General features: G+C 44.0%; 1 protein-coding gene across 1 annotated transcript; it reads left to right on the top strand.

Moving 5' to 3' along the window:
* Window positions 1-1,628: 1,628 nt before the first annotated feature.
* Window positions 1,629-22,793, top strand: clcn6 (chloride channel 6). Its single transcript, XM_072367384.1, has 24 exons — window positions 1,629-1,857; window positions 2,457-2,516; window positions 2,597-2,662; window positions 2,799-2,864; window positions 2,946-3,012; window positions 3,860-3,966; window positions 5,977-6,103; window positions 6,785-6,852; window positions 7,739-7,797; window positions 8,231-8,363; window positions 9,681-9,794; window positions 11,606-11,772; window positions 12,019-12,130; window positions 12,857-12,989; window positions 13,268-13,421; window positions 14,858-15,014; window positions 16,169-16,275; window positions 16,385-16,571; window positions 17,055-17,215; window positions 19,100-19,256; window positions 19,330-19,437; window positions 19,517-19,642; window positions 19,723-19,835; window positions 21,760-22,793. Exons 1-23 carry the CDS (start codon window positions 1,783-1,785, stop codon window positions 19,801-19,803), a joined length of 2,592 nt encoding a protein of 863 aa, XP_072223485.1. The 5' UTR covers window positions 1,629-1,782; the 3' UTR covers window positions 19,804-19,835; window positions 21,760-22,793.
* The last annotated feature ends 721 nt before the right edge of the window (window positions 22,794-23,514 follow it).

Raw genomic sequence — 23,514 nt, 5'->3', positions numbered from 1 at the left:
AAGTTGCTGTGTTCACATTCAGTCAATGTTTTAAATACTTTCTGGATCACATATACAGATAAAAGCATGGGTTAGGTTCAACAGAAATAATTCATCATTTGTTTTACATACGCTCATTACTTAGATATTCATCACAAAAACATAAAGATTTTTTATATGGATCATTACTCATGTCTGATTGTGTTTAAGCTCTGTTTTTAAGTTAAATACTCAGATCTGAACACTACTCTCTTAATTATTATTATTACTCTCAATTCAAATACAGAGCAGAACTTACATAAGGCCTTTAGATTTTTATGTCAGGTTAACCCAGGTCAAACACATACGATCTTAACCATAAGCAGGAAGAAACTAGTTAAATGTTTTCCACTTCTAAAGGAAGTTAGAAAATATTCAACCAGTTTGTTCCTGCCTGTCAAGTTCCAGTCTGTTGATGGCGCAATTATTTTGACATGCGTCCCGTCAATAGCACCGACCACACCGGGCATGCCCAAGTACCCCTGACTGCAGACCGCAGATCGGCAACTCTGTCTCGCTGGAGCCATTTTCTGATTCTTTCTGAAATAAGATGAACCAGACGTCCCCGATTTCCGGGGACAGTCCCAGTTTTCGGTGACCTGTTCCTGGACAAAAGCTGTCCCCAAAAATGTCCCAAATTTTGACACTGAATGGGGGGAAATGCGCGCAGACTCAAAGTAACACCAGTTATTACGGTAGCCATTGAACGCATCGCTAGAGACGATGTCGTATGACGTACAGACGCAGCAGCGTCAACAACAACAATCTAGAGGCGGGAAAAAGGAAAGAAAAGGAGACCAGCGGTCGCGATAAATGTTATGTTGTGTATAAACTTATTTATTTTTGGCAGGGTTTTGTGTTTATGGCAGATTTTTCACCTCAACATCGAAAATGTCGCTGATTTTCATGTCAGAAATCTGGTCACCTTATTCTGAATAGTCTGAGTTAGGAGTCCTCTGGAGGACTTTTAAGCTCTCCTACAGTTAGGTGCTACTTTTCGGCTTCAAATCCTTTGTGAATTGCTCTTAGTGAAAAAAGACGAGGAGTCCTAGATTTAAGACTGACACGCCCATTATTTTTAGGAGTTTCTCCTAAATTTGCCAGTTAGGAGCTACTTTTAGCCCTAACAGCCTTTGTGAATACAGCCACTGATGCTCCTGATCATTTTTTTTATCAGAATTTTCACTTCAAGATTTTGAATCAGCTGAGCTCTTTGTCTGAGTATTTTCGGTGTATTTTGTTGATTGAGTGTATGATAACATCCATTTAGAGGTTAAAAATGGCCATAAAAACCATGTTTATTTTGTGAATATTGAAGAATTCTCAGGCACTGTATTTAAGGGTTGAAACAATCATTATACAGACAGCTTCAATGAGTTTTAACTCATAAAATTTAAGAAAACCACACTTCACGTGCTCTTCGTGTACGTTTTTAACAGTTTGTGACACTTTTCTTTCCGAAAACAGGTTCGTGCGTCTTTTTGACGCAGTTTTGACGGTTTAAAACACTTCCGTCTGCGGTGTCACGTGAGATTATTCTTCCGTATTTCAATAATGGGAAATATCAGTATTTGTTATACAGCGACATCATTATGAACGTGTATTTAATTAATTATGAGGTGAAAACGATACTTAGGTCTTGAACTAACGTGTTTCTCATGCTGGACGCTTATTTCAGGTTCTTTTGATGGTTTCAGTTCAAAGTATTAAAGCGATTGTGTGTTTTACGGAAGGCCGTGAAGGCAGCGTGACACAACAACGAAGATGGCGTGTTGTCGAAACTGTTTTTGTTGCCAGTGTTGCTGCAGAGAAGAAGAGACACGGACGCCGGAAGAACTGGTGAGTTGATCCAGGATAAGTGATGAAATTGGGGGTTTATTGATCATTGCCTGATCTGATCGGGTTCTTCAGATTTTCCTCTGAAACCTCCTCAGCGGCTCTCACCGGTCTGCTCCACCCTGCTGCACAGTTACTGTTTGGTGCATCTTTTGGAAGCTGGACACAATAACCTGACATCACTTCTCATTGTAGATCAAACTGTAACTTCCCCCTTTTTCTTGTTAAAGAAGCTAAAGTTAAAAAAATTAAATAAAAAAAAACTTTTCGGTTGTGTTGCACATTGTTTTCTTCTTGACTTTGTAGGTTTTTATTAAATCGGGTGTTGATCTGGATATTTAACAGAAGTCTAAGCATGTCAGGTGTTTATATTTCATTCAGCATGTTAGTCATGATTTCTGTCTTTCAGACTTGGATGAATCTTCTTTCACATTTTATGTTCTTATCAGTGGAATAAGCTCATTATCTCCACTCTTTACGCACTTTTTAAGGGAAAATTCCTGCTGTTTTTCATTGTTTTTTAATTTGAGGTTTAAGATTTGTTGGATTTAGTCTGTTTGAGATATACAGTCATAGAAAAAAAGGTCTGTTATTTTTTTTAGACAATACTTGGGGAAATCAGAGATGAAGAAGATGAGATTCTACCCAGGAAAGACTATGAGGTGAGAACGGTTTGAAAGCCGTGGTGCTGATGAGTCGTGTGACTCAGGTGATGATGACGGTTTTAATTTGGCTTTTTCAGAGCTTGGATTATGACCGCTGCATCAACGAGCCGTATGTGGAGGTTCTGGAGGGGATGAACAACAAGGTGACACGCTGCGTTCCTCTTATCCTTAAACGTGTGTGCAGGCTGTTTCTGTTCAAAAGATTGAGGAAAAACACATTTCCTCTGGTTTTAATCCTCTGCTGAGGTGTGGTCACAGATCGTGTTTAACTCCCAACAGAAAGCCAGGAAGTACGAGGCGGTGCGGTGGATGATGGTGTTCGTCATCGGGGTCACGGTGGGCCTGGTAGGTGCCGCTTTGCTTTGCTTTGCTGGACTCCGTCATGTTGCAGGTGAACAGGAAGTGTCTCCCTCGTGTCTCTTTCAGGTCGGCCTGTTCGTGGACTTCTTCGTGCACCTCTTCACCAAAATCAAATTCTCTCTGGTTGGAGACTGTATCCTTTAAAAGAGATTTCTGAATGTGTAACTCGGGTCGCTGACACCAGACATTCTGCAGTGAGTCTTATTTATTAACCTTTATTTCTACAGGTAAAATCTCACTGAGACCCAGGGTCTCATTTGCAAGAGAGACTAGTTTTAGGCAGCAGCAAAACACAAAGTTACAGATTAACTGAACGTAGAGAGACAAAAACAGGAACATGTGATAATTAATAATAATAAAATTAAAGAAAAAAGGAACTAGTTAAGTACAGTGCATGTGCAGACCCCCACTGACTGTCTCACCAGTCATTTGAAGTTAAATAAAACTGGACAGCTTCAGTTCCATGTTACAGACGCAGCATCAGCAGTTCAGTACGGACTGAGGGGGAAATGTGATGTAATCCAGGACCGGAGGCTGTGATCAGACTGTTTCCGTGTCAAGTCTGTGGACAAATAGGAGGGGAGTAGTCCAATGATGGATTTGTAGATAAATAGATATCAGTGGGTGGTTCTGAGCATGGAAAGTGAAGAGTACAAAGTGCAGTGATGTGTTTACAACCAGTTCTGAATCTCAAAGATCCGTGATATGCAGCATCCAGCAGATGTAGGGAGTGAGCAGAGGCCTTCATATAAACATCACCATAATCCAGGAGGGGCAGGAAAGTGGCTGCAACAACACGTTTTCTTGCATTAAAAGAAAAACAGGCTCTATTTCTGAAGAAAACCCCCAGTTTTAATTGAAGTTTCTTCAGTAATTGGTCAATATGGCATTTAAAAGAAAGGCTATGGTCCAGTGTTATGCCAAAGTATTTATAAGTGGCCACAGACTCAATAGACTCTGCCTTAACCGAACACCTCCAGCTATAGAGAGCTGCACCGACAGAGGCTGCCTCTCTCTGTCTCTGCTGGAACTCCTTTCATTCAACATGATGTTCATCTTCATCGCCAGCGTCCTCGTCCTCATCGAGGTGAGTTTGTTCAGCAGTTTGACCCGTTCAGCCCCGTTCACAGGATCCCAAACAGTTACGGCTCCATCAGCCTGTGAAGACGACTGCCGCCGAGTTTCTCACCTGAACTGAAGCCGTTTTCTCAGCATCTCAGAGCCTGGATAACAGAAAATGAGCTCAGACATTTACAGACTGCTTGGACCACTTCTGTTTGTTACGTCCATTTATTAACAAACACAATCACATCAGCCACAGCTGATCGGGCTTTGATGGCGTGATTTTTGCCCGTTTTCTTCCTTTTGTGTCTCTTTCCTTCCTGTTTTACCTGCAGCTGCTGCTGCTTTTCAGTGGGATAGAATAATCGGTTGTGATTGGGCCACTGATGCTAATTCCTCCCGTTTTACACGACTTCTCTCAGATCCAGAGTTTAAAAACCTGAGGTCGACTTACCAAGTTGTTTACTGGTGTCGTAGTCGTGAGATCTCCATTGTTAGGGTTGGTTATAGCAGCTCACACTGGATATATGAGCCACATTCAAACAGAGACGTGCTAAGAACGCAGTTCTAAGAACTGTTCACCTCGAATTTAGTTCTAAGAACTGTTCACCTTGAATTTAGTTCAAAGAACTGTTCACCTTGAATTTAGTTCAAAGAACTGTTCACCTTGAATTTAGTTCAAAGAACTGTTCACCTTGAATTTAGTTCAAAGAACTGTTCACCTCGAATTTAGTTCAAAGAACTGTTCACCTCAAATTTAGTTTAAAGAACTGTTCACCTTGAATTTAGTTCAAAGAACTGTTCACCTTGTATTTAGTTAAAAGAACTGTTCACCTCAAATTTAGTTTAAAGAACTGTTCACCTCAAATTTAGTTTAAAGAACTGTTCACCTCGAATTTAGTTCAACGAACTGTTCACCTCGAATTTAGTTCAAAGAACTGTTCACCTCGAATTTAGTTCAAAGAACTGTCCACCTCGAATTTAGTTCAAAGAAATGTTCACCTCGAATTTAGTTCAAAGAACTGTTCACCTCGAATTTAGTTCAAAGAACTGTTCCCCTCGAATTTAGTTCAAAGAGCTGTTCACCTCGAATTTAGTTCAAAGAGCTGTTCACCTCGAATTTAGTTCAAAGAGCTGTTCACCTCGAATTTAGTTCAAAGAGCTGTTCACCTCGAATTTAGTTCAAAGAGCTGTGCACCTCGAATTTAGTTGAAAGAACTGTTCACCTCGAATTTAGTTCAAAGAACTGTTCACCTCGAATTTAGTTGAAAGAACTGTTCACCTTGAATTTAGTTCAAAGAGCTGTTCACCTCGAATTTAGTTCTAAGAACTGTTCACCTCGAATTTAGTTCTAAGAACTGTTCACCTCGAATTTAGTTCTAAGAGCTGTTCACCTAGAATTTAGTTCTAAGAGCTGTTCACCTAGAATTTAGTTGAAAGAACTGTTCACCTCGAATTTAGTTCAAAGAACTGTTCACCTCGAATTTAGTTGAAAGAACTGTTCACCTCAAATTTAGTTGAAAGAACTGTTCACCTCGAATTTAGTTCAAAGAGCTGTTCACCTCGAATTTAGTTGAAAGAACTGTCCACCTCGAATTTAGTTCAAAGAACTGTCCACCTCGAATTTAGTTCAAAGAACTGTCCACCTCGAATTTAGTTCAAAGAACTGTTCACTTTGACTTTAGTTCAAAGAAATGTTCACCTTGAATTTAGTTCAACGCCGGTTGGGTCCGTGTCGTATGAGGAAACATTTCAGACAAGGGGCGGAGCTACCAGCCACCAAACACCTACGTCATGTTCCTGTGGAACCCAGAAAAGACCCTGAAGGAGCTAAAATGGTTCTAGGAACTGTTCCTGAATGTCCGAATGAGCGAAAAAACAACCTGAAAAGGTTCTAGGAACTGCAAAAGGTTCCTACAGTGGGAATGTGCCTGTTGAACCTGCTTTATGGTGCAGGAACCAGGACTTTAAGGTCTTAAAGTTGATCAGAAGTTGTGATTTGGCGCTCACATGTGATCTTTTCTCTGTCGTCCAGCCGGTGGCTGCAGGTTCGGGGATTCCAGAGATCAAAAGCTACTTAAACGGAGTGAAGATTCCCGGAATCGTCCGGCTGCGAACTTTTCTCTGCAAAGCCGTGGGAGTCCTGTTCAGCGTGGCTGGAGGTAAGTGTCCTCAGAGAGGCTCAGAGGGGGGGATGACGTGCAGCACATGGCCACAGGTCGTGGCCCACCGCTCAGCCGGCCGCGGGGCTCTGTGAATCACGTATTTATTTTATTATTTTTTATGGGATTTGTACCTTTTAACACAATTTAGCTAGATTTATGGTTTTAGGCCCAATTATCCTGTTCTTCTTCTTTTTTAAATGTTTTTTATTAAACCTTTATTTCATCAGGAAACCATTTTAAGAGCAGGTTCTTATTTACAAATGCGGCCTGATTCTTTGTTGTTTAGAGGAAAGATTAGATCAAAGTCAGGGGAAAAGGCTAAATATGTATTTAAATGTGGTCACCTCACACCCTGCCTCATTAATTTTATGGTCCTTTGTGGGATCTGGGCTCGAGCAGCTCCAACGATAACGAAATGTTCCGATAAAATCAGATAAATAACCATCAATAAACCCTTTTCTGCACTTATAATTCAGAATTTGCTGCTGCTTTAACTTCACGAAGCTGATAACATGATGAAAGCAGCATGTTTGCGTGTCTGTGGGGACTTTTTGGTAATAATGTGCTCAGATTGTGCCGGAGCCACAGAAACTGTGTGAATATGATGCTGAAAGCTGTGATTTATCTGCTGAGCTGGTCCTCAGACAGCAGCCTCTGACTCACTGTTTGTCCCCTCAGGTCTGTTTGTGGGAAAAGAAGGTCCGATGATACACAGCGGCGCCATTGTGGGGGCCGGCCTTCCTCAGGTACTGTGCTGCGACATCGCTTCGTTTTTTTTCTCATCACCAATGTTAGCGATGCTTTTTCCTCCCGATCTGCTTCACTTCTGTAAAAGTCTGTCGTGGCCTTCGACTGCTCTGTTTCAAACCATCAGCTGTATTTTTAAATCCTATTAAAGGTTCACACATCACTTGGGTCGGGTTATAGAGACAAAGCAAGGCAAACCCTCCTCCTGGGGGAGTCCGAGGTGTGACCAGGCCAGAGAGTTCTGGCTCTAATATGAGAGGCGACCAGGAGGCATCCGAACCAGAACCAGAAGCTGACGAGCGGCTTTGTTCCTCTGAATCAAAAGGACCTCTGAGGCTGAGTCCAGCCGCCCTCTGCAGGAGGCTCATTTCAGCTGCTTGTGTCCATGACCTTCAGGCTACCACTCAGATCTGTGACCATTGGCCGGATGAAACAAAACGGACCCGAATCCAAGCCCCAATCCGGCCGTCTGTCTCTTGCTCCAACTTTCCAACACTGAACCAGATCCTGAGATACTTGAACTCCTTTTGTGCCGTTTTTCTTTTTATTTAAATGTATTTTAAGGTTTTTAATGACAAACAGAAGGTCCATTTCTGTCATGTTTCTTTTAACCAGCTACAGACAGAAATCCTTTACTGATGTTTTATTCATCTGTTCATTGCAAATATTTACAATGCAGCCGAAATGGATCCTTCAGCTTTGCTTCTTCCCGGTAGAAAAAGGAAAAAGTTAGAGCTCGATTTCAAACCGATTACTTCTTGTCTTCTGTCTGAGATCAGTGTGGAATAACCCAGAAGGAGACCTCTCGCTTCTTTTATTTGTGCATGTGTTCATACGTCAGAATTTCTCAGGTGTACTCATCAGATGCATCACCTCTTCTATCAGTTTCAGAGCATCACTTTCAAGAGGATAAAGTTCGACTTCCCGTACTTCCGCAGTGACAGGTAAGGCTGTGGGGAACCTGGGTCTGGGCCAGAGTTTGACTCAGGACTGAACCTCTCAGCACTTTTACTGGAGTCAGAGAGAGTTTGTTCTGGAAAAACTAGCAAAAAAGACTGATTAAACAGTTGCATTGTTTAGGCTTTTATTCACTCATTTCCTGGTAAAACTCTCCTCTGCCCGGCAACAGTTAGATCACATTATTTATCTCCTGGTGGTTTGACTTTCCGCCAACATCTCTAATTTCTGCTGTTTGGGCTCTGAGCTGTGCTCAAAGTTACCTTTCGACATCGTTATTGTGCCAAATCCTGCTGTTTAGCTTTTGTATATTTGTGAGTTAGTTCAATGCAGAGCTTTAACTAACTCTTAAACAAAAAAGTGAGTAACTTGTGGAGCACACAGCTTCTATAATGAGATTTCTAATCCTTTCTTCTTCAGGGATAAGCGAGACTTTGTGTCAGCTGGTGCTGCTGCAGGAGTGGCTGCAGCCTTTGGTGCCCCAATAGGAGGCACCCTTTTCAGCCTGGAGGAGGGCTCCTCCTTCTGGAACCAGGCGCTCACTTGGAAAGTGGTATGTCATCTGATACTGAAACACGACAAGGTTCAAAATGCTTCTATAAGGGAATCCTGACACCGTGGCTGCGAGAGTTCGCTGAGCTGCAACAGAGGAAAACAAATACTGAAACAAGACTGCTGAGAAAATAAGCTGAAATTTCCATTTCAACAGTTGAAGTCAACATTTTTTCAATTATTAAAGGGGAACTCCGGTGTTTTTAAACCTGGACCTTATTTCTGGCTTGAAATACGTTCATCTGCTCACAGAGAACAGTTTGGTGAAAGTCGGCGTCCTTCGGAAGATATTTAGATAACTGGAGATCCATATAACGGAGTGAACGGGGCTTAGAGGATGCAGCCTCTAAATAAGGCATTATCTGTCTTTATTTCACCAATACTTTAAGAAGAATGAATGAATGAACGTGTGCTATAGCTCTGTTAGCTCATAGCTGCTGTGTTGTTGTTATTGGGGGCTATCGGGGGGCTTATAGAGGGATTTCTACACACTCGTCTACTGGGATGATGTCATCGACGCCCCCCTGCAGCACAGCTCATTCACTCCGGTAAGAACGTCCATCTTACTCAAAGTCGTCGTTCATGTCGTCAAAATCTGATAAATATCCTGCCATGTTGCACAAAACTATCAGCAGCAAACTCTGTGTGAAGTTAGCCGACTGCCACAGAGCACGGAGTGAATAAGCTGTGCTGCAGGGGGGCGTGTGGATGAAGTGGTCCCAGTAGAGTGCCTGTGTAGAAATCCCTCCGTTAGCTCTCCTATAGCTGCAAGTAGCCACATAACAGCAGCTATGAGCTAACAGAGCTATAGCACACGTTCATTCATTCATTCTTCTTAAAGTATTGGTGAAATAAAGACAGATAATGCCTTATTTAGAGGCTGCATCCTCTAAGCCCCGTTCACTCCGTTATATGGATCTCCAGTTATCTAAATATCTTCTGAAGGACGCCGACTTTCACCAAACTGTTCTCAGTGAGCAGATGAACGTGTTTCATGCCAGAAATAAGGTTCCCTTTAAGTTCCCACTGGTTCACATTATGAAACTGTGTGTCCAGTAATTTATCAGCAGTTCTTTATGTAAAATGAAGGCTTTGTGGGCCCTGTAGCAGCTTTTTATATTTGCATTTGCTGTAAGCTTTCTTTGCATGGCTGTCTGTTGGCCTCTGCTCAGGCTAATTGTTTACAGCCATATATTTGCATGTCTCCCCTTTAAAGTCTTCTGGCCATAACATGAACTGAAGCGTATCCGGATTCAAAAGGAAATAAGAACAATATCCTAAAGCAGAGGGTTGTGATACGTTTGATTTCCTGTTTCAGCTCTTCTGCTCCATGTCGGCCACTTTCACTTTAAACTTCTTCCGTTCGGGGATCAACTTCAATAAGTGGGGCTCCTTCCAGCTTCCTGGTTTGCTCAACTTTGGAGAGTTCAAGGTAAAGAAGTTTCCTGAATGTTTCCTGAATAATCTTGTGACTTTTGGATGTTTTTTTACTTACAAAAAGATGAATTAAAGGCCTCCATCAGCTCATCTCAAGCCTCTCTTTCCCATTTTCTGTTCACCTGATGATAATGGTTCAGTTGAATGTTTTCAGTTTTAATTTTAAACTTCCACGTTGGCTCAACTTATTTCTTTTTTATGTGCATTTACTTGTATTTCTCCTGCTCTTTTAACCCATTCAAAGATTTGTTGAAAAGATTTTTATGTCCTTTTCTTTCTCGGCATTTAAAGATGAAATACAAACCATTTTGGATCTTAGTTTTTATTGTAAATTACTGGCTTTGCCCTGATGATTAAAACACACACCTGTTGGATCAGGTTTCCGGCTCGATGCCGTTATTTTAGGTGCCGCTGTTGATGCTATCCTGTTTTCTGATTGGCCGATTGCAGCAAACAAGCTGAATGTAGGCCGAAACCGAAGGGCCGAAGTTCATGTTTCTGTTTCTGTATTTATCAGACGCTTTTATCCAAAGCGACTTACAAATGAAGATATAACAGCTTTATAAAAGCTAACAATAAGCTCCATAGAAGGAACCCAGGAGTCCGACTCTGTCAGAGGGGACAGAGTAGAGATAGGGTGCAGGCATAGAAGGAAGTGCAGAAAGATAAAGTGCAGAGATAGAGGGGGGAGGGAAGTACAAGGTAAGTGCTGGGATAGGAGATGCTCTCTGAAGAGCTGGGTTTTCAGGAGCTTCTTGAAGATAGACAGGGACGCCCCTGTTCTGGTAGCGCTCGGTAGGTCATTCCACCATCGTGGGACGACACATGAACAGAGTTTGGATTGTCTTAGGCGTGGTGTAGGAGCTGCTAGACGACAATCCTGGGACCAACGGAGGGACCCAGTTGGGACAGAAGCCTTTGCAAGAGCATTCAAGTAGATGGAGCCGTTCCATTAAGCTCTTTGTAGCTAACATCAGGGACTTGGATCTGATGCAGGCGGCTAAGGGCAGCCAGAGGAGCTCAATGAACAGAGGGGGGACGTGTTCTTTTAGGCTGATCCAAGACCAGACGCACCGCCGCGTTCTGGACCATCTGCAGAGGTTTCACAGGCTGGAGACCAGTTAGGAAACCAGTTAGGAAACCAGTTAGGAAACCAGTTAGGAGACCAGTTAGGAGACCAGTTAGGAGAGCAGTTAGGAGAGCAGTTAGGAGAGCAGTTAGGAAACCAGTTAGGAGACCAGTTAGGAGACCAGTTAGGAGAGCAGTTAGGAGAGCAGTTAGGAGACCAGTTAGGAAACCAGTTAGGAGACCAGTTAGGAGACCAGTTAGGAGACCAGTTAGGAAACCAGTTAGGAGACAAGTTAGGAGACAAGTTAGGAAACAAGTTAGGAAACAAGTTAGGAAACAAGTTAGGAAACCAGTTAGGAGACCAGTTAGGAGACCAGTTAGGAGAGCGTTGCAGTAGTGAAGGTGGGAGATGACCATGGCCTGCACCAGGAGCTGGGGGGCATGTTGGGTCAGGTATGGTCTGATGAAGTAACAGAATATGTCCGCCAAAGAGGAGCCGGGTGGGAAAGAAACCAAAGAAAAAGACTTCTGCAGACAGTGCTGTGCTGTTTTCACTCTTTGGGTTCCTCTGTTTGAGGAAAGCTCACATGGGAAAAAAAGCTTATTTAACCAGAGAAAATCCAACTGTAATGATTTAAAGTACGGGGGCCATTCGTTTGGATGTCTTTGGTCTTATTTCTCCAGTTTAAATGTGGTTGTTTGATTTAATTCTGGATGTGAAATATTTCTGCTGATCAGTGTCCAGACGGGGATAAGAACTGCCACCTGTGGACTGCGGTGGACCTGGCCTTCTTCGTGCTGATGGGCCTGGTGGGTGGCCTGCTGGGGGCGCTCTTCAACTGCATGAACAAGTGTCTGGCCAAATATCGCATCAGACACATCCACCCCAAGGCAAAGTTTATCAGGTGACCCGGTCGCAGTCTGTCTTTAACCCTTTAACTGAGAGACAAAAAGGAATTAAAGGCTTCGGTAGGTTTGCTTCCACAGAAAATTCCACACAGTATTGTTCCTAGAAAATGTGGTGGAGGACATTAAAAGGTCACCAGTGTCACAGCTACCTGTCTCAGGCAATAATGTTCTTTATTTATCACGATGAAACACAAATCTAAAGAGAATCCATTGAAGACGGTCTGATTTTCACACTTTTCCAGAGTTCTGGAGAGTCTGCTGGTGGCCATGGTGACAACATTAGTGATATTTTCAGCCTCCATCCTGTTGGGTGAATGCCGCGACCTTTCCCCCCCCACAACGCATAACACTACGGTGAGTGTCCTCCCTCTGTGGCCATAAGTGTCCTTATTGCCCACAGAGGAGTCCTTACAGGTGGATGGATTATATCAGCCCCAGAATCAAATCAGTTCAAATGTAAAACAGCATTTTTCAGTCTTTTTAAACAGATCGAATATCTGGAACATTAGTGATCGGATGGCTGTAGCTGAGGAGAAAGAGCAAGACACCGAACATCCAGCTGAGTGCGAGTGTAGTATAACATGGTTGTATTTAATAAGATATAACAAAAGGCCTGATTCTGCATCCAGTCGTTCAAGAAAGAAAGAGTTATAACTCTGAAGGCTGCACAGAAACGAATATTACGGCCACCGACACAAACAGCTGCCCTGAATCGTCAGGATCAGGGCTTTAAAGGCTAAGGTGCTTCAAGGATTAGTAGATCAGGATCCAGAGAGGTCCAGAGTGGCAGGAAGGAGGAGTCAGGACTATCAGCCAATCCTGAACAGGCTGACACAGCAAAGCAGAATAAGCCATGAGCTGTAAGACTGGCTGAATGTGTGGAAGGACACAGCGATGGGGCGCTGATCCGCCTCTGATGGTTAAATGATAGAAAGCTGCCTGAGGTCAGGTCAGGACATGCTGCTGTGAAAAAACACTCCACATTTAGATGAATGACATCATTTTATTAAACGAGTCTCGAACCGAACCCTCTCTGCATTCAGCATCGTGTCTCCTCCTAAGTTGAGGTTTGGTTTTCAGGTGGCCGGTGGCAGTGAGGACATCAACTCAACCATCCGGCAGTTTTTCTGCTCCAATAAGACCTACAACGACATGGCGACGTTGTTCTTCAACCCGCAGGAGGTCGCGATCCACCAGCTCTTCCACCAGGACGGTGAGCACAGCGGCTCTGAACAGCTGTTAGAGAGAAGCCTTTATTCAGACCTCTGGGGGTCGAGGCCTGTATTCTTTATTAGAATGACTTGTCTTTTTAAAACAAACCCCCCGATGGGAGGACGTTTCCTGCGCTCCTGTCTCATGTTGCATCACAGTTCGGAGACACCACGGGTCTGTTCTTTCATGCCAAACTGTGATCCATAAGCCTGCATTTTAGGAGCTTTAGACGAAAGCAACAGATCACAGCGGTGGCCTGTTTCTGCTTCCTTCTCGTAGGAACCTTCAGCCCGGTCACCCTGTCCGTCTTCTTCCTGCTGTACTTCCTGTTGGCCTGTTGGACTTACGGCGTGTCGGTACCCAGCGGCCTCTTTGTGCCGTCACTCCTCTGCGGGGCAGCGTTTGGACGCCTGGTCGCAAACATCCTCAAAGTGTAAGAACAAAGTTCCCTTCCTGTTATCAGAAGTCTAGTTTATGCATCTTATTACTTAGATGGAAACGTTACATCTGAGTTAGTTTATCAACGCAGAATGAACAGAATTGGGAGAATAAAATGGAGCCAAAATTTGTGGATGCTATATTTACAATATTTAATTTCAAAGCCAGCCAGGAGGGTGTAAAGCTGGTCACATTTTATTAGAATAAAGTGGATTATATTAGTGAAGACAGAAATGTTCATTTCAAATGAATCTGACACGACCTGCAGTTGGATCAGACAGGTGGACGCTATCATTCTCTGTCATGGATCAAAGGATCAGATCCATCTGCAGGGACACTTTGGCTGCTTTTAACCCATGAAGACCCGTGGTGCCCTTTAAACAAGTGACCTGGAGCAACCGTGGAGCCACCGTGGGTCAGTTTGTCGTTACAAAGGTACGAGCGAGCGGTGGATTGATGGATGTACACCTGCTTCCTCCTCCGTTTAACTCTAAATGGACCTATAATTCACTATAATGTAAAAAGAAGAGGGGAAACCTGGGATTTAGGGGGCTGAACACATTGTGCTCCTAAATCAAGAAGTAGAATCAAATTAATTTATAAAAGATATTTGAAAGAACCACAGTTGGAGTACAGCACGAATACGAGGACTTTGACTTTCCGACACACTGCCCCCCACTGGCTCTCTTAGCTGGAGGCTGCAGCACATCTGATGCTGTGATGGCTTGTTTCCTCTGTTCTTCATGGGTCAGTCAGAGCGGTTAGATGAGCGCCATCGGATCGGATTAAAGGCTAAATTACCATAAGATGAGTTATTCAGCTCATGTAACAAGCTTAATCCGTCACCCGGAAGTGGAAGGAGACGATATTCCTGTTGTTGTCGTCAGAAAGAAACAAACAACGCGATGGAGAATGCGCCGTTGTGCATCGTCTGTTCCATAACCAGCTCATCACAGATGGAGAGGGACGCAGCTTCATCTCGCTCTGCGTTCGCCATCTTTCTGAATGCCTGAGTTTGTTGTTGTTGGTGGTGAAGATGTCAACAGGAAGTGGCTCTATTAGCGATAGCTGAAATGGGGACAGCGCCACCTATCGTCCCGGGGTATGACATGCTTTGTGCCAGTGATTCCATTCATTCACCGCCATATATCCAAGGATAATTACCCTCAGATAAGGACCCAACTGTAGCTATAATCCAGTTAATCTCATCATGTAGACCCTCTGATCCCAACCAGGTGAGTCCAACTTTAGCAGAGTAACTGTAGCTGTTTCCAGTCTTTATGCTAAGCTAAGCTAGCCATGAGCAGATGAAAGCTGCCCGTGTGACTTTCACCTCCTCGGCCGGTTGGTTTGAGTCTTGATGCACTTTAACTCGACCTTTCGCTGCACGGTGACTTCACCGCTTCTCACAGCGAGTCTCTCCTCTGGCAGGAAACTGGGAATGGACATCTACTCCGGGACGTTCGCGCTGATCGGAGCTGCCGCCTTCCTCGGAGGCGTGGTCAGAATGACCATCAGTCTCACTGTCATCCTCATCGAATCCACCAATGAAATCACATACGGGCTCCCCATCATGATCACACTGATGGTACGTCAGTTCATGTGAGGTTTTCCAACGGTTTGGCTGCAGTTTTTAAGCTAAATGTTTCTGTAAGGGTTGATTTCAACAGAAAACTAAGGAAATGCTTTCAGGGTGATTTTAATTCAGCTCAGACGAGGAGGAAAGAACATTTAAAGAGCTACAAGCAGCATTAGCAGCAGCACAATATCAACATTTCTCCCTGCAGCAAACACGGCGGCACTTTTCTCTTAAATAATCCGTCCCATAAATGAATTTATCCATCTTTTGACTCGGAGAAAGTCCATTTGGGTCCGTTCGGTCCATCGTTTTGTGTCGGTCAGTTCTTTGGAAATAGTTTTTCTATGAAATGCAGTTCTATAGGATCCAGCAGCTGATCTATCCTTGGAGGGTTATGCAAAGGCTTTCTCACATGAGATGTGTCCTTGGCGCTCTTATATACCCAGTTGTTTGTTTTTAAATGCGGTTAAATAAAGAAAGAGTCTTACACGTTGAGTTTTAATCACCCAAACCTCTGCTATTTAGCTTCTTTTAACTCTTACTGTCGTGAAAGTGTTTTATCTGAAGGTTTGGAAACAAGTCCGGTTCTTTCTTTGTGCCTTTTTCCTGCCGTATTAGCAGTTTCTGCTTCTGCTCTGTGTGTTTTGAGTCTCTCGCACCATATTTTGCCTCCGGTTTGCTTTGAGCCGTCTTCCTGGTCGAAGGTTTCTGCTCCAGGTGGACTTCAGTGTGCTTCCACCTGGCCTGGTAACTCCAGCACACAATGTAGTTAATTTGAGAGGCAGAATAATGTTACTTTAGGTTTTTTATCGAGTTAACATTTCTTCCTTTTAAAACCGTTGAACTTTTTATTTTCTATCTGTTCTAACGCTGCAAAAAGCAAAAAAAAAGCTGGAAAAAGTGATATTTTTGCAGCTTTTTGAAGGAAAAAAAGAGCATTTTAATGTGAATCCTGTGGAAATAGCAGCAGCTACTGGAACTGCAGGCTTTCCATGTCTCTTCTTGCCTTTGGATGTGATCAGTTTGATTTGAACTGCAGGAGAAAATGGTGTAAAGAAAGGTGTCAGATACGTTTACTCTTCACTAACAGCTGCGATCCCTAAGAATAGAGTTTTTTATGATCCATCCTCGTTGGTGTTGAACAGGTTTGTGTTGACTGTTAGGTTGCCAAGTGGACCGGAGATTTCTTCAACAAGGGCATCTACGACATCCACATCCAGCTGAGAGGAGTCCCGCTGCTGGAGTGGGAGACTGAGGTTGAAATGGACAAGTAGGAGTTCTTTTTCTGATGGTTTTTAATTAAAGTATATGGAGAATTATCAAAAAAACCCAAGAAGTTACAGTTTTTTAGGTCAGTTTTTTCCCTTTTTCCCTCCAAGGCTGACTGCCAGTGACATCATGGAGCCCAACTTGACCTACGTTTATCCGCACACCCGTGTGCAGTCACTGGTCAGCATCCTGCGCACCACCGTGTACCACGCCTTCCCCGTGGTCACTGAAAACCGGCAGAACGAACGGGATTTTATGAAGGGCAACATCCTGATCAGCAACAACATTCGCTTCAAGGTTCGTCTTTCATGATGTTCGTCTGGAGTCTTTTACTCTGACCTTATTTTGCAGATTAAAGGAATAATTTGGCATCATAATAACATCTCCAGGACAATCTATACGTGTCCTTTAAGTTTAACTGAACTCTGTGGCCCCAAATTCTGGCTAAAAGAATAAATGTGGATTAAATTGGTGCTGAAAGTTATCCCCAAACACATAAACTCTTACCTGTTGTGTCAGTTTGTAATTTGGTTGGATGTAGTTTGCCATTTGAGCCACTAGGTGTCACCTCAAGCTACGGCTGGCACCTTGTTGCATTGGACTGTTGGAGGAACTTAACCTCAGAACAAACGTGTCAGGAACCATAAACAGTCGGGTTCTTTTCAGGAATATTTCTCTCAAGACTCAGACGAATGCAAATAAACGAAAACAGTCGGTCTGATTAGCCGTTCCTGCAGAGAACTCTTCCACTGCTGTAAACTCCTTGACTTTCACACGCAGAAATCCAGCGTCGTGTCCCGTGCGGCGGAACAGCGGCGGCGAAGCCAGTCCATGAAGTCGTACCCGTCCAGCGAGCTGAGGAACGTTTGCGATGAGCAGAACGCCGCGTCGGAGCCGGCGGAGGAGGGAGAGGACATGCTTCAGCAGATGTTAGAGAGAAGGTAGGTCGGACCATACCTGTTTGTTAAAGCTCCATCTGAGAAACCGCTGGGTTCCCTTAAACAGCAGCTTTCAGTCCAAATCAGATGCAGCCAAAGCCAGAAGTGACATCTAACTCGGATCTCTTTATCTCAAGAACATCAGAGCAATGTTGACTTTACCTTCTTTACCTGATGAAACCTGTAAGTGTGTTTTAAGCCTTAATCAAGTGGTCAAAATAACAATAATCAATCATCTGAGACAGTTAACCGGTTCTGTAACTGGCCGCTCACACCAAAAGCGTTGTGAGCGGCCAGCAGCCGTTCATTTTCAATGTAAGCTGGCGTCGATGAGCGGCGCGTTGTGAGCTTCATGAGCTTCAAGAGTTGAGAAAGGCTCAACTTTATGCAAATGAGCTGTGACGCTACGCGACGACAGCCAATTAGGGCCGATCTGGATTCCGAAGGCGGAAAAAAGGCGAAAAAAAGGTGGAAAAAAGCGTAAAAGGGCAGAAACAGCAGAGCGCAAACACAAAGAAACACAAAGAAGGCCCAGAGTACGATCCATGGTGAAAGAGGGAACTGATGTATGGATGGATTATTATATATATATATGCTAGTTGCTATACATATAAGCCCCGCCCCTTTGGCCGCTTCCCGGAAGAAGTAGAAGCGGCGGGTTGTGAGCATCATGAGCGGCTTTTGGTGTGAGCCCCCGGTAAAGCCTGAGCTGCTTTCCTTACAGTTGGAGTTAAATTGGTTCCATAACTCACGTTACGTCTTCTCCTGAAGATTTGAGTGAGGAAATGAGGAAAATGGACACTTCAAGAGAGCCAGAGAGCAGTGTTTGGGTGTTCTCTGACGGCGAGAACCTGCTCAGCACACTTAAGGAGGAGGGACTGTTTTGTACGATTTGTCTGGCTGTTTACGGTCGGTTCAGCTGTCACTTCACACCTCTGATTCAGGCTAATTCAGGTTAACTCTTCGGGTTTATACCGGGACGTCTTTCCATTCAGTTGCTGGGGAGTGATTTCATGTCCACAAACCAACCGAGTGTCAGTCGGCTTTCATGCACACTTGGCCTCCCAGCAGTGACAGTACAACATGAGGTTTATTAACAGAAAGAATCAACATTTGATTCACTGCCAATTCAGTTTATAATCATGGAAAATTTAAAAAAAATAACTGTTTGCTCCAGACTTTGCTGTGTGTTGCTTGTTTGAGATGAAAACAGTTGAAATAACTCTGGAAACCAGCAAATTCTTTGTCCCTTCACCACCTCCCAGTGGTCCCTGCTCTTCAGCTCCCCCTACAGGTGGAGGATGGAACAACAACTGCAACAAAAGCACCATAAACATGTCGATCATCCGTAAAGTAAAACTGTTTGGTGCAGGCCTGGAAACTGTGGTGTCTGAGTTTGTGGGAGTCTCAGACCTGCGCTGGTGCATCACAAAAGTCAATTTACTTCAAAATGAACCATAAACGCACCGTTTTAAGGTTCACAAACTTCTCTGGTGTGGCTTAAAAAGCAGTGAAAAGAGAAGAATCTTATCATCGTTCAGATCAGCAGACATTTAGTCATTTAGAGCCTGATACCTGGCACACGCCTTCCGGTTCCACCCAGTTCGCCGTCAGAAGGTCCGGTCCCTGAAACCCATGCAGCGCTGTCCAGGGGTCTCACCCAAGTTAGCTTCACAGCATCAAAAATGTTCAATAATTCTCTCCAAATGTCATCCATCTGTGGCGCTTTTTCCCTCCTTCTTCTTCTTCTTCTTCTTCTTCTTCTTCTTCTGTTGTCTGCCTCTGCTCAGGACTTAGGCCCCGGCAGCTCCGGCTGAGGTGTAAAAGTCAGGTTTGAGTCCTTCAGAAGAAGGCTAACTTCTTTGTGTTGTTGCTGTCCACACGCAGGCATGCCCCCTACCCCAACCTGTACCCGGATCAGTCTCCCAGCGAGGAGTGGACCATGGAGGAGCGCTTCAGACCGCTCACCTTCCACGGCCTGATCCTGCGCTCGCAGCTGGTCAACCTGCTCATCAGAGGGGTTTGCTACTCTGAAAACCAGTCGGTCAGTCTCTGGTTTATCTGCACGTTGCAGCGGTTTCTGACTGCTGGTGACACATTTCCTCCGCCCCACACAGAGCGCCACGCAGCCCAGGCTGTCGTATGCAGAGATGACAGAAGATTACCCGCGTTACCCGGACATCCACGACCTGGACCTCGCCCTGCTCAACCCCCGCATGATCGTGGTACGGCCCGTTTCGCCAAAGAAAGTTAAGATTAAACTAGATTCTGAGTCGATAAGCAAGATGCTGCCTGTGTTCCCAGGATGTCACCCCCTACATGAACACCAGTCCGTACACGGTGTCCCCCAACACCCGCATCTCCCAGGTGTTCAACCTGTTCCGGACCATGGGCCTGCGACACCTGCCGGTGGTCAATGCTGTGGGGGAGGTAAGTGGCAACAAAGGCTGCCTTTTATTTCAGCGTTTAGCTCGGCTCTAACGCTTATTATCACCTGCCTTCTCCTCCAGATTGTTGGAATAATCACAAGACACAACCTCACCCACGAGTTCCTGGTGGCCAAACTGCGGCAGCACTACATCACCATCTGACCCGAGCTCTGCTCAGCCCGGTTTCTCTCTCGGTTTGTGTCCAATAACTTCTCCTTTCACTGACAGGCGTTCATTCTCTGTGGCGCAGCAGGGATTCCCTTCCTCTGCTGGGAGTGTTCAGATACATCTGTAGGCTGGTGGCTGTTCATTAACTCCCCTTTTCAGTTTTAAAGTCATTTTGTTGCTGCATACATTTGAAAATAAACCTGGAAACAACCATCAGTACCGAACAAAACGTCGGCCTCAAACGTTTCAGATCATTTGCCGACCGACTGAAGAAGCCGTCGATAACGATGAGGCAGTAATCTGCAACTTCTGGATTTCCGGCACGGGGTGACCCTGCTCACCTCCGGCAGGTGGAAGTGGTGTTACTGTTAAAATAAAAATGATCCTTCACAGGTTCAGGACAACAGAGGTCCATTAAAAACAGCAAAACCAGAACAAGCTTTGGAGCTGCAGCTGTTGAATGATCTTATTTCTGGTTTTATTTCTTCCTAAATAGACGAGGTGTGTCATTATGATCATAGCTGTGGGTCCCGGGTCATCTTAGAGTTCTCCCAGTGAAGATAGAATGACATTCCTGGCTCAGCTTCATGCTTTTTCACTGCTGAATACTGTTGAACTTACCTTGGTCACACAGCATGATACATTTAAATCATTTTTACTCTCTGAAGGGGGAGCAAATGGCTTGAGTCGCCTCTTGTTGTTAAAATGCTGCCGTGGAAACAGGAAATAGCTGCAGGGATTTATTGAAATGTGCAAAATACAGCAAATAAGACAAAAACACGCTGTCAGACAAGCTTTGTGTCATTTCTTTAAGGAGTCTTCAGGAATAGTTCTCCAGGCTTCTTGAAGGACATCCCAAAGCTCTTCTTTGGATGTGGGCTGCCTTTTGTTCCGTTCTCTGTCAGATGATCCCACACTGCTTCAATAATGTTGAGGTCCGGGCTCTGGGGAGGATTCATCCCTCCATAAGACCTGTTGCCACTGATTTTCAGTCCACTTCTTGTGTCATTTGGCACAGCTCAGCCTTTTCTCCCTGTTTCCCTTCCTTAAGAACGGCTTCTTGACAGCCACCCTTCCATGGAGACCATTTCTGATGAGGCTTGGGCCAACAGTAGATGGATCAGCTGAAGGTCCAGATGCATCTCTCAGGTCCTGTCAGGTCACAGCTGGATTTTTTCCTCTTTCTTAAGGACATCACTTTCAGATCCTGTTCATCTGCTGGAGATAGTTTTTTAGGCCTGACACTTCTTCTTTTGTCCTCCACTTGTCCAGTTTCCTCAAATGTTTTAAGGACACACTGCACACCATGCTGAGATATGCCAAGTTTTCAGCTAATAGCTCTTTGGGAATCACCTTGTTGCTGCAGAAATCCTATTTTCTGTCTGTCAAACTGTGTTTTCTTTGCTGTTTTTCATAGATGCAGCTAAAGAAATGGGAACAAATGATGTGTCTTTGTAACAAAGTGCCTAAAGATCCAGTTTAAAATGGCTTCTTTGCTAAGTTGTCTGTTCTGTGTCGACACAACACTGGTTCATCCCTTGAGTTAGGAGCCTTTTTCCTGCCTGAATGCTTCATAGGTCAGAGTTCAGTGGCTGAACAAAGAAAAAACCTGAAAATGCTCAGGAACAAGGACTGAAAATGAGGGGAAAAAACAGAAAATGTCCAAAGAAAAACTTTGAAAGAGCTTCAGAAAGCTGGGGAACTATTGATCAGGACACTTTAAAGGTTACAGAAAGTCTGGCTGCTTGGAAGGGAATAATATGAGGAAATGAGCGACACCCCCAGCCCCCCCTTTCAGTACCGCTGCGCCTCTTAAATGAATCTTAATCGTAAATTTAACACAGAAGCAGGGTTTGTGCCAAACACAGACTGTTAGTAAATCTGGCATTTGGACGGGAAGAAAGCTTTCCTCATCTGAACTTTCATCTTTTCCTTCTTTTTTTGACTCAGTGACGTCTTTGCTCATCGTTTGAAACCGAGGGGACAAAAGCGCCCCCCCCAGAATGAACTTTGACCTGCAGAGGAGCCACAACACAATCTTTCTTTTGACTCTTTGATTTTGCTTTATTGTTGTTGTCACTGTAGCACTTTTGTGTTTGTTTGGATGATCTGGTGTGAGACTGACTGGATCATTATTATTATTTTTATGGATTATCACTAAAAGCAGACAGACCTGTGTTTCAGAACCTGTAATTCAACTAAACCTCAGTCAGTTTCAAAGTTTGCTTATTAACCATGCCGGTTCATTCCAGTTTGCACATAGAGTCTCATTTCTAACCACGTCAGCAGCCTGGATGTCCATGGGCATTGTTTTGCACTAACTACACGTATTAATCTGTTTTTATGTTGTGTTAAACACATTAAATGAGCTAAGAGGACTGTATTTGTCTCAGGTTGTGCTCATCAAGCTTGTATTATGTACCGCAGACTTTCTAAGACTTGATTCCTAAAATACAAACTGGAAAAATCCTGTTTGGTCCTTAATTATTAGTTTGCTCACTGGCGTAATGTGTTTCGGTCTCATATTCTGGTACATCATCATTCAGTGTGAGCAAATGCAGGTAAAAGGAAGCAGAATCAATCTTTTTTAACTGGATATACAGTCCTCTGGGTGTCAGGGATCACAATTACTTGCAATCACTACGGCACATACATGTGTTTGTACATTAAATATCATTTGTCTTATTCTTTGCTTTATATTTAATTTAAGAAAGTATTTTTTGTACAATCTCTAATTGTATTATTTTTATTTTTTTTGATGATCAGTTGTATGTTTTGTGGACCACAAAGTTGTTTTATTTGGGGGCTGCAGAGCTCTCATTTTCATGTTGTTCATTCCAAATGCCGCATGTGGCGCCTCAGAATGTGAGATTAACAGGAACTCCCGGGGAGCTGAAAAATGAAGAAGTCGCTCTGTTTCCGTGGAAGAAAACGGGCAGGAGTCTGAGTCTTGTTTTCATCATCGTTCAAATAAAGTTCCCTCTGTTCTGTCCTTAATTTGTCTGCTTGTTTTTTATTTTAAGAGGAAAAATGAGGCTGAAATCGATAGAAAAATACCCAAAGAGTTTTCAAACTGTCACCCAGGGCCGGGGGGGGCAGGCAGAAATGTGAAGGGGGCATCATGTGTGCCCATCAGGCTCCGGCACTTTATTTTCTGTGCTTAAAGTAACAGTTTAACTGGATTACAGCTACAGTTGGGTTCTGCTCCTTATCTGAGGGTAATTATCCTTGGATATATGGCGGTGAATGAATGGAATCACTGGCACAAAGCATGTCATACCCCGGTACCATAGGTGGCGCTGTCCCCATTTCAGCTATCGCTAATAGAGCCACTTCCTGTTGACGTCTTCACCGCCAACAACAACAAACTCAGGCATTCAGAAAGATGGAGAACGCAGAGCGAGATGAAGCTGCGTCCCTCTCCATCTGTGATGAGCTGGTTATGGCACAGACGATGCACAACGGCGCATTCTCCATCGCGCTGTTTCTTTCTTTCTGACAGCGACAACAACAGGAATATCGTCTCCTTCCACTTCCGGGTGACAATCGCGGGAAAAAATCTGGAGCATGCGCAGAACGCTCGATCTGATCCACTGTCGTCTACGTGCACGTTCAGTGGCATTTGGATTCGCAAGTTACCCGAACCGACTCGATTTTTTGTCAGATTAAGGTGTCTACATGAACTGAATAACTCAATTTTATTGT

Source organism: Leuresthes tenuis, unplaced genomic scaffold (assembly GCF_036924035.1).
Source record: "Leuresthes tenuis unplaced genomic scaffold, fLeuTen1.0.hap1 SCAF_16, whole genome shotgun sequence".
NCBI classification, from domain to species: domain Eukaryota; kingdom Metazoa; phylum Chordata; class Actinopteri; order Atheriniformes; family Atherinopsidae; genus Leuresthes; species Leuresthes tenuis.
The sequence above is the reverse complement of the archived record's forward strand: the minus strand, read 5'-3'. Positions and strand labels throughout refer to the sequence as shown.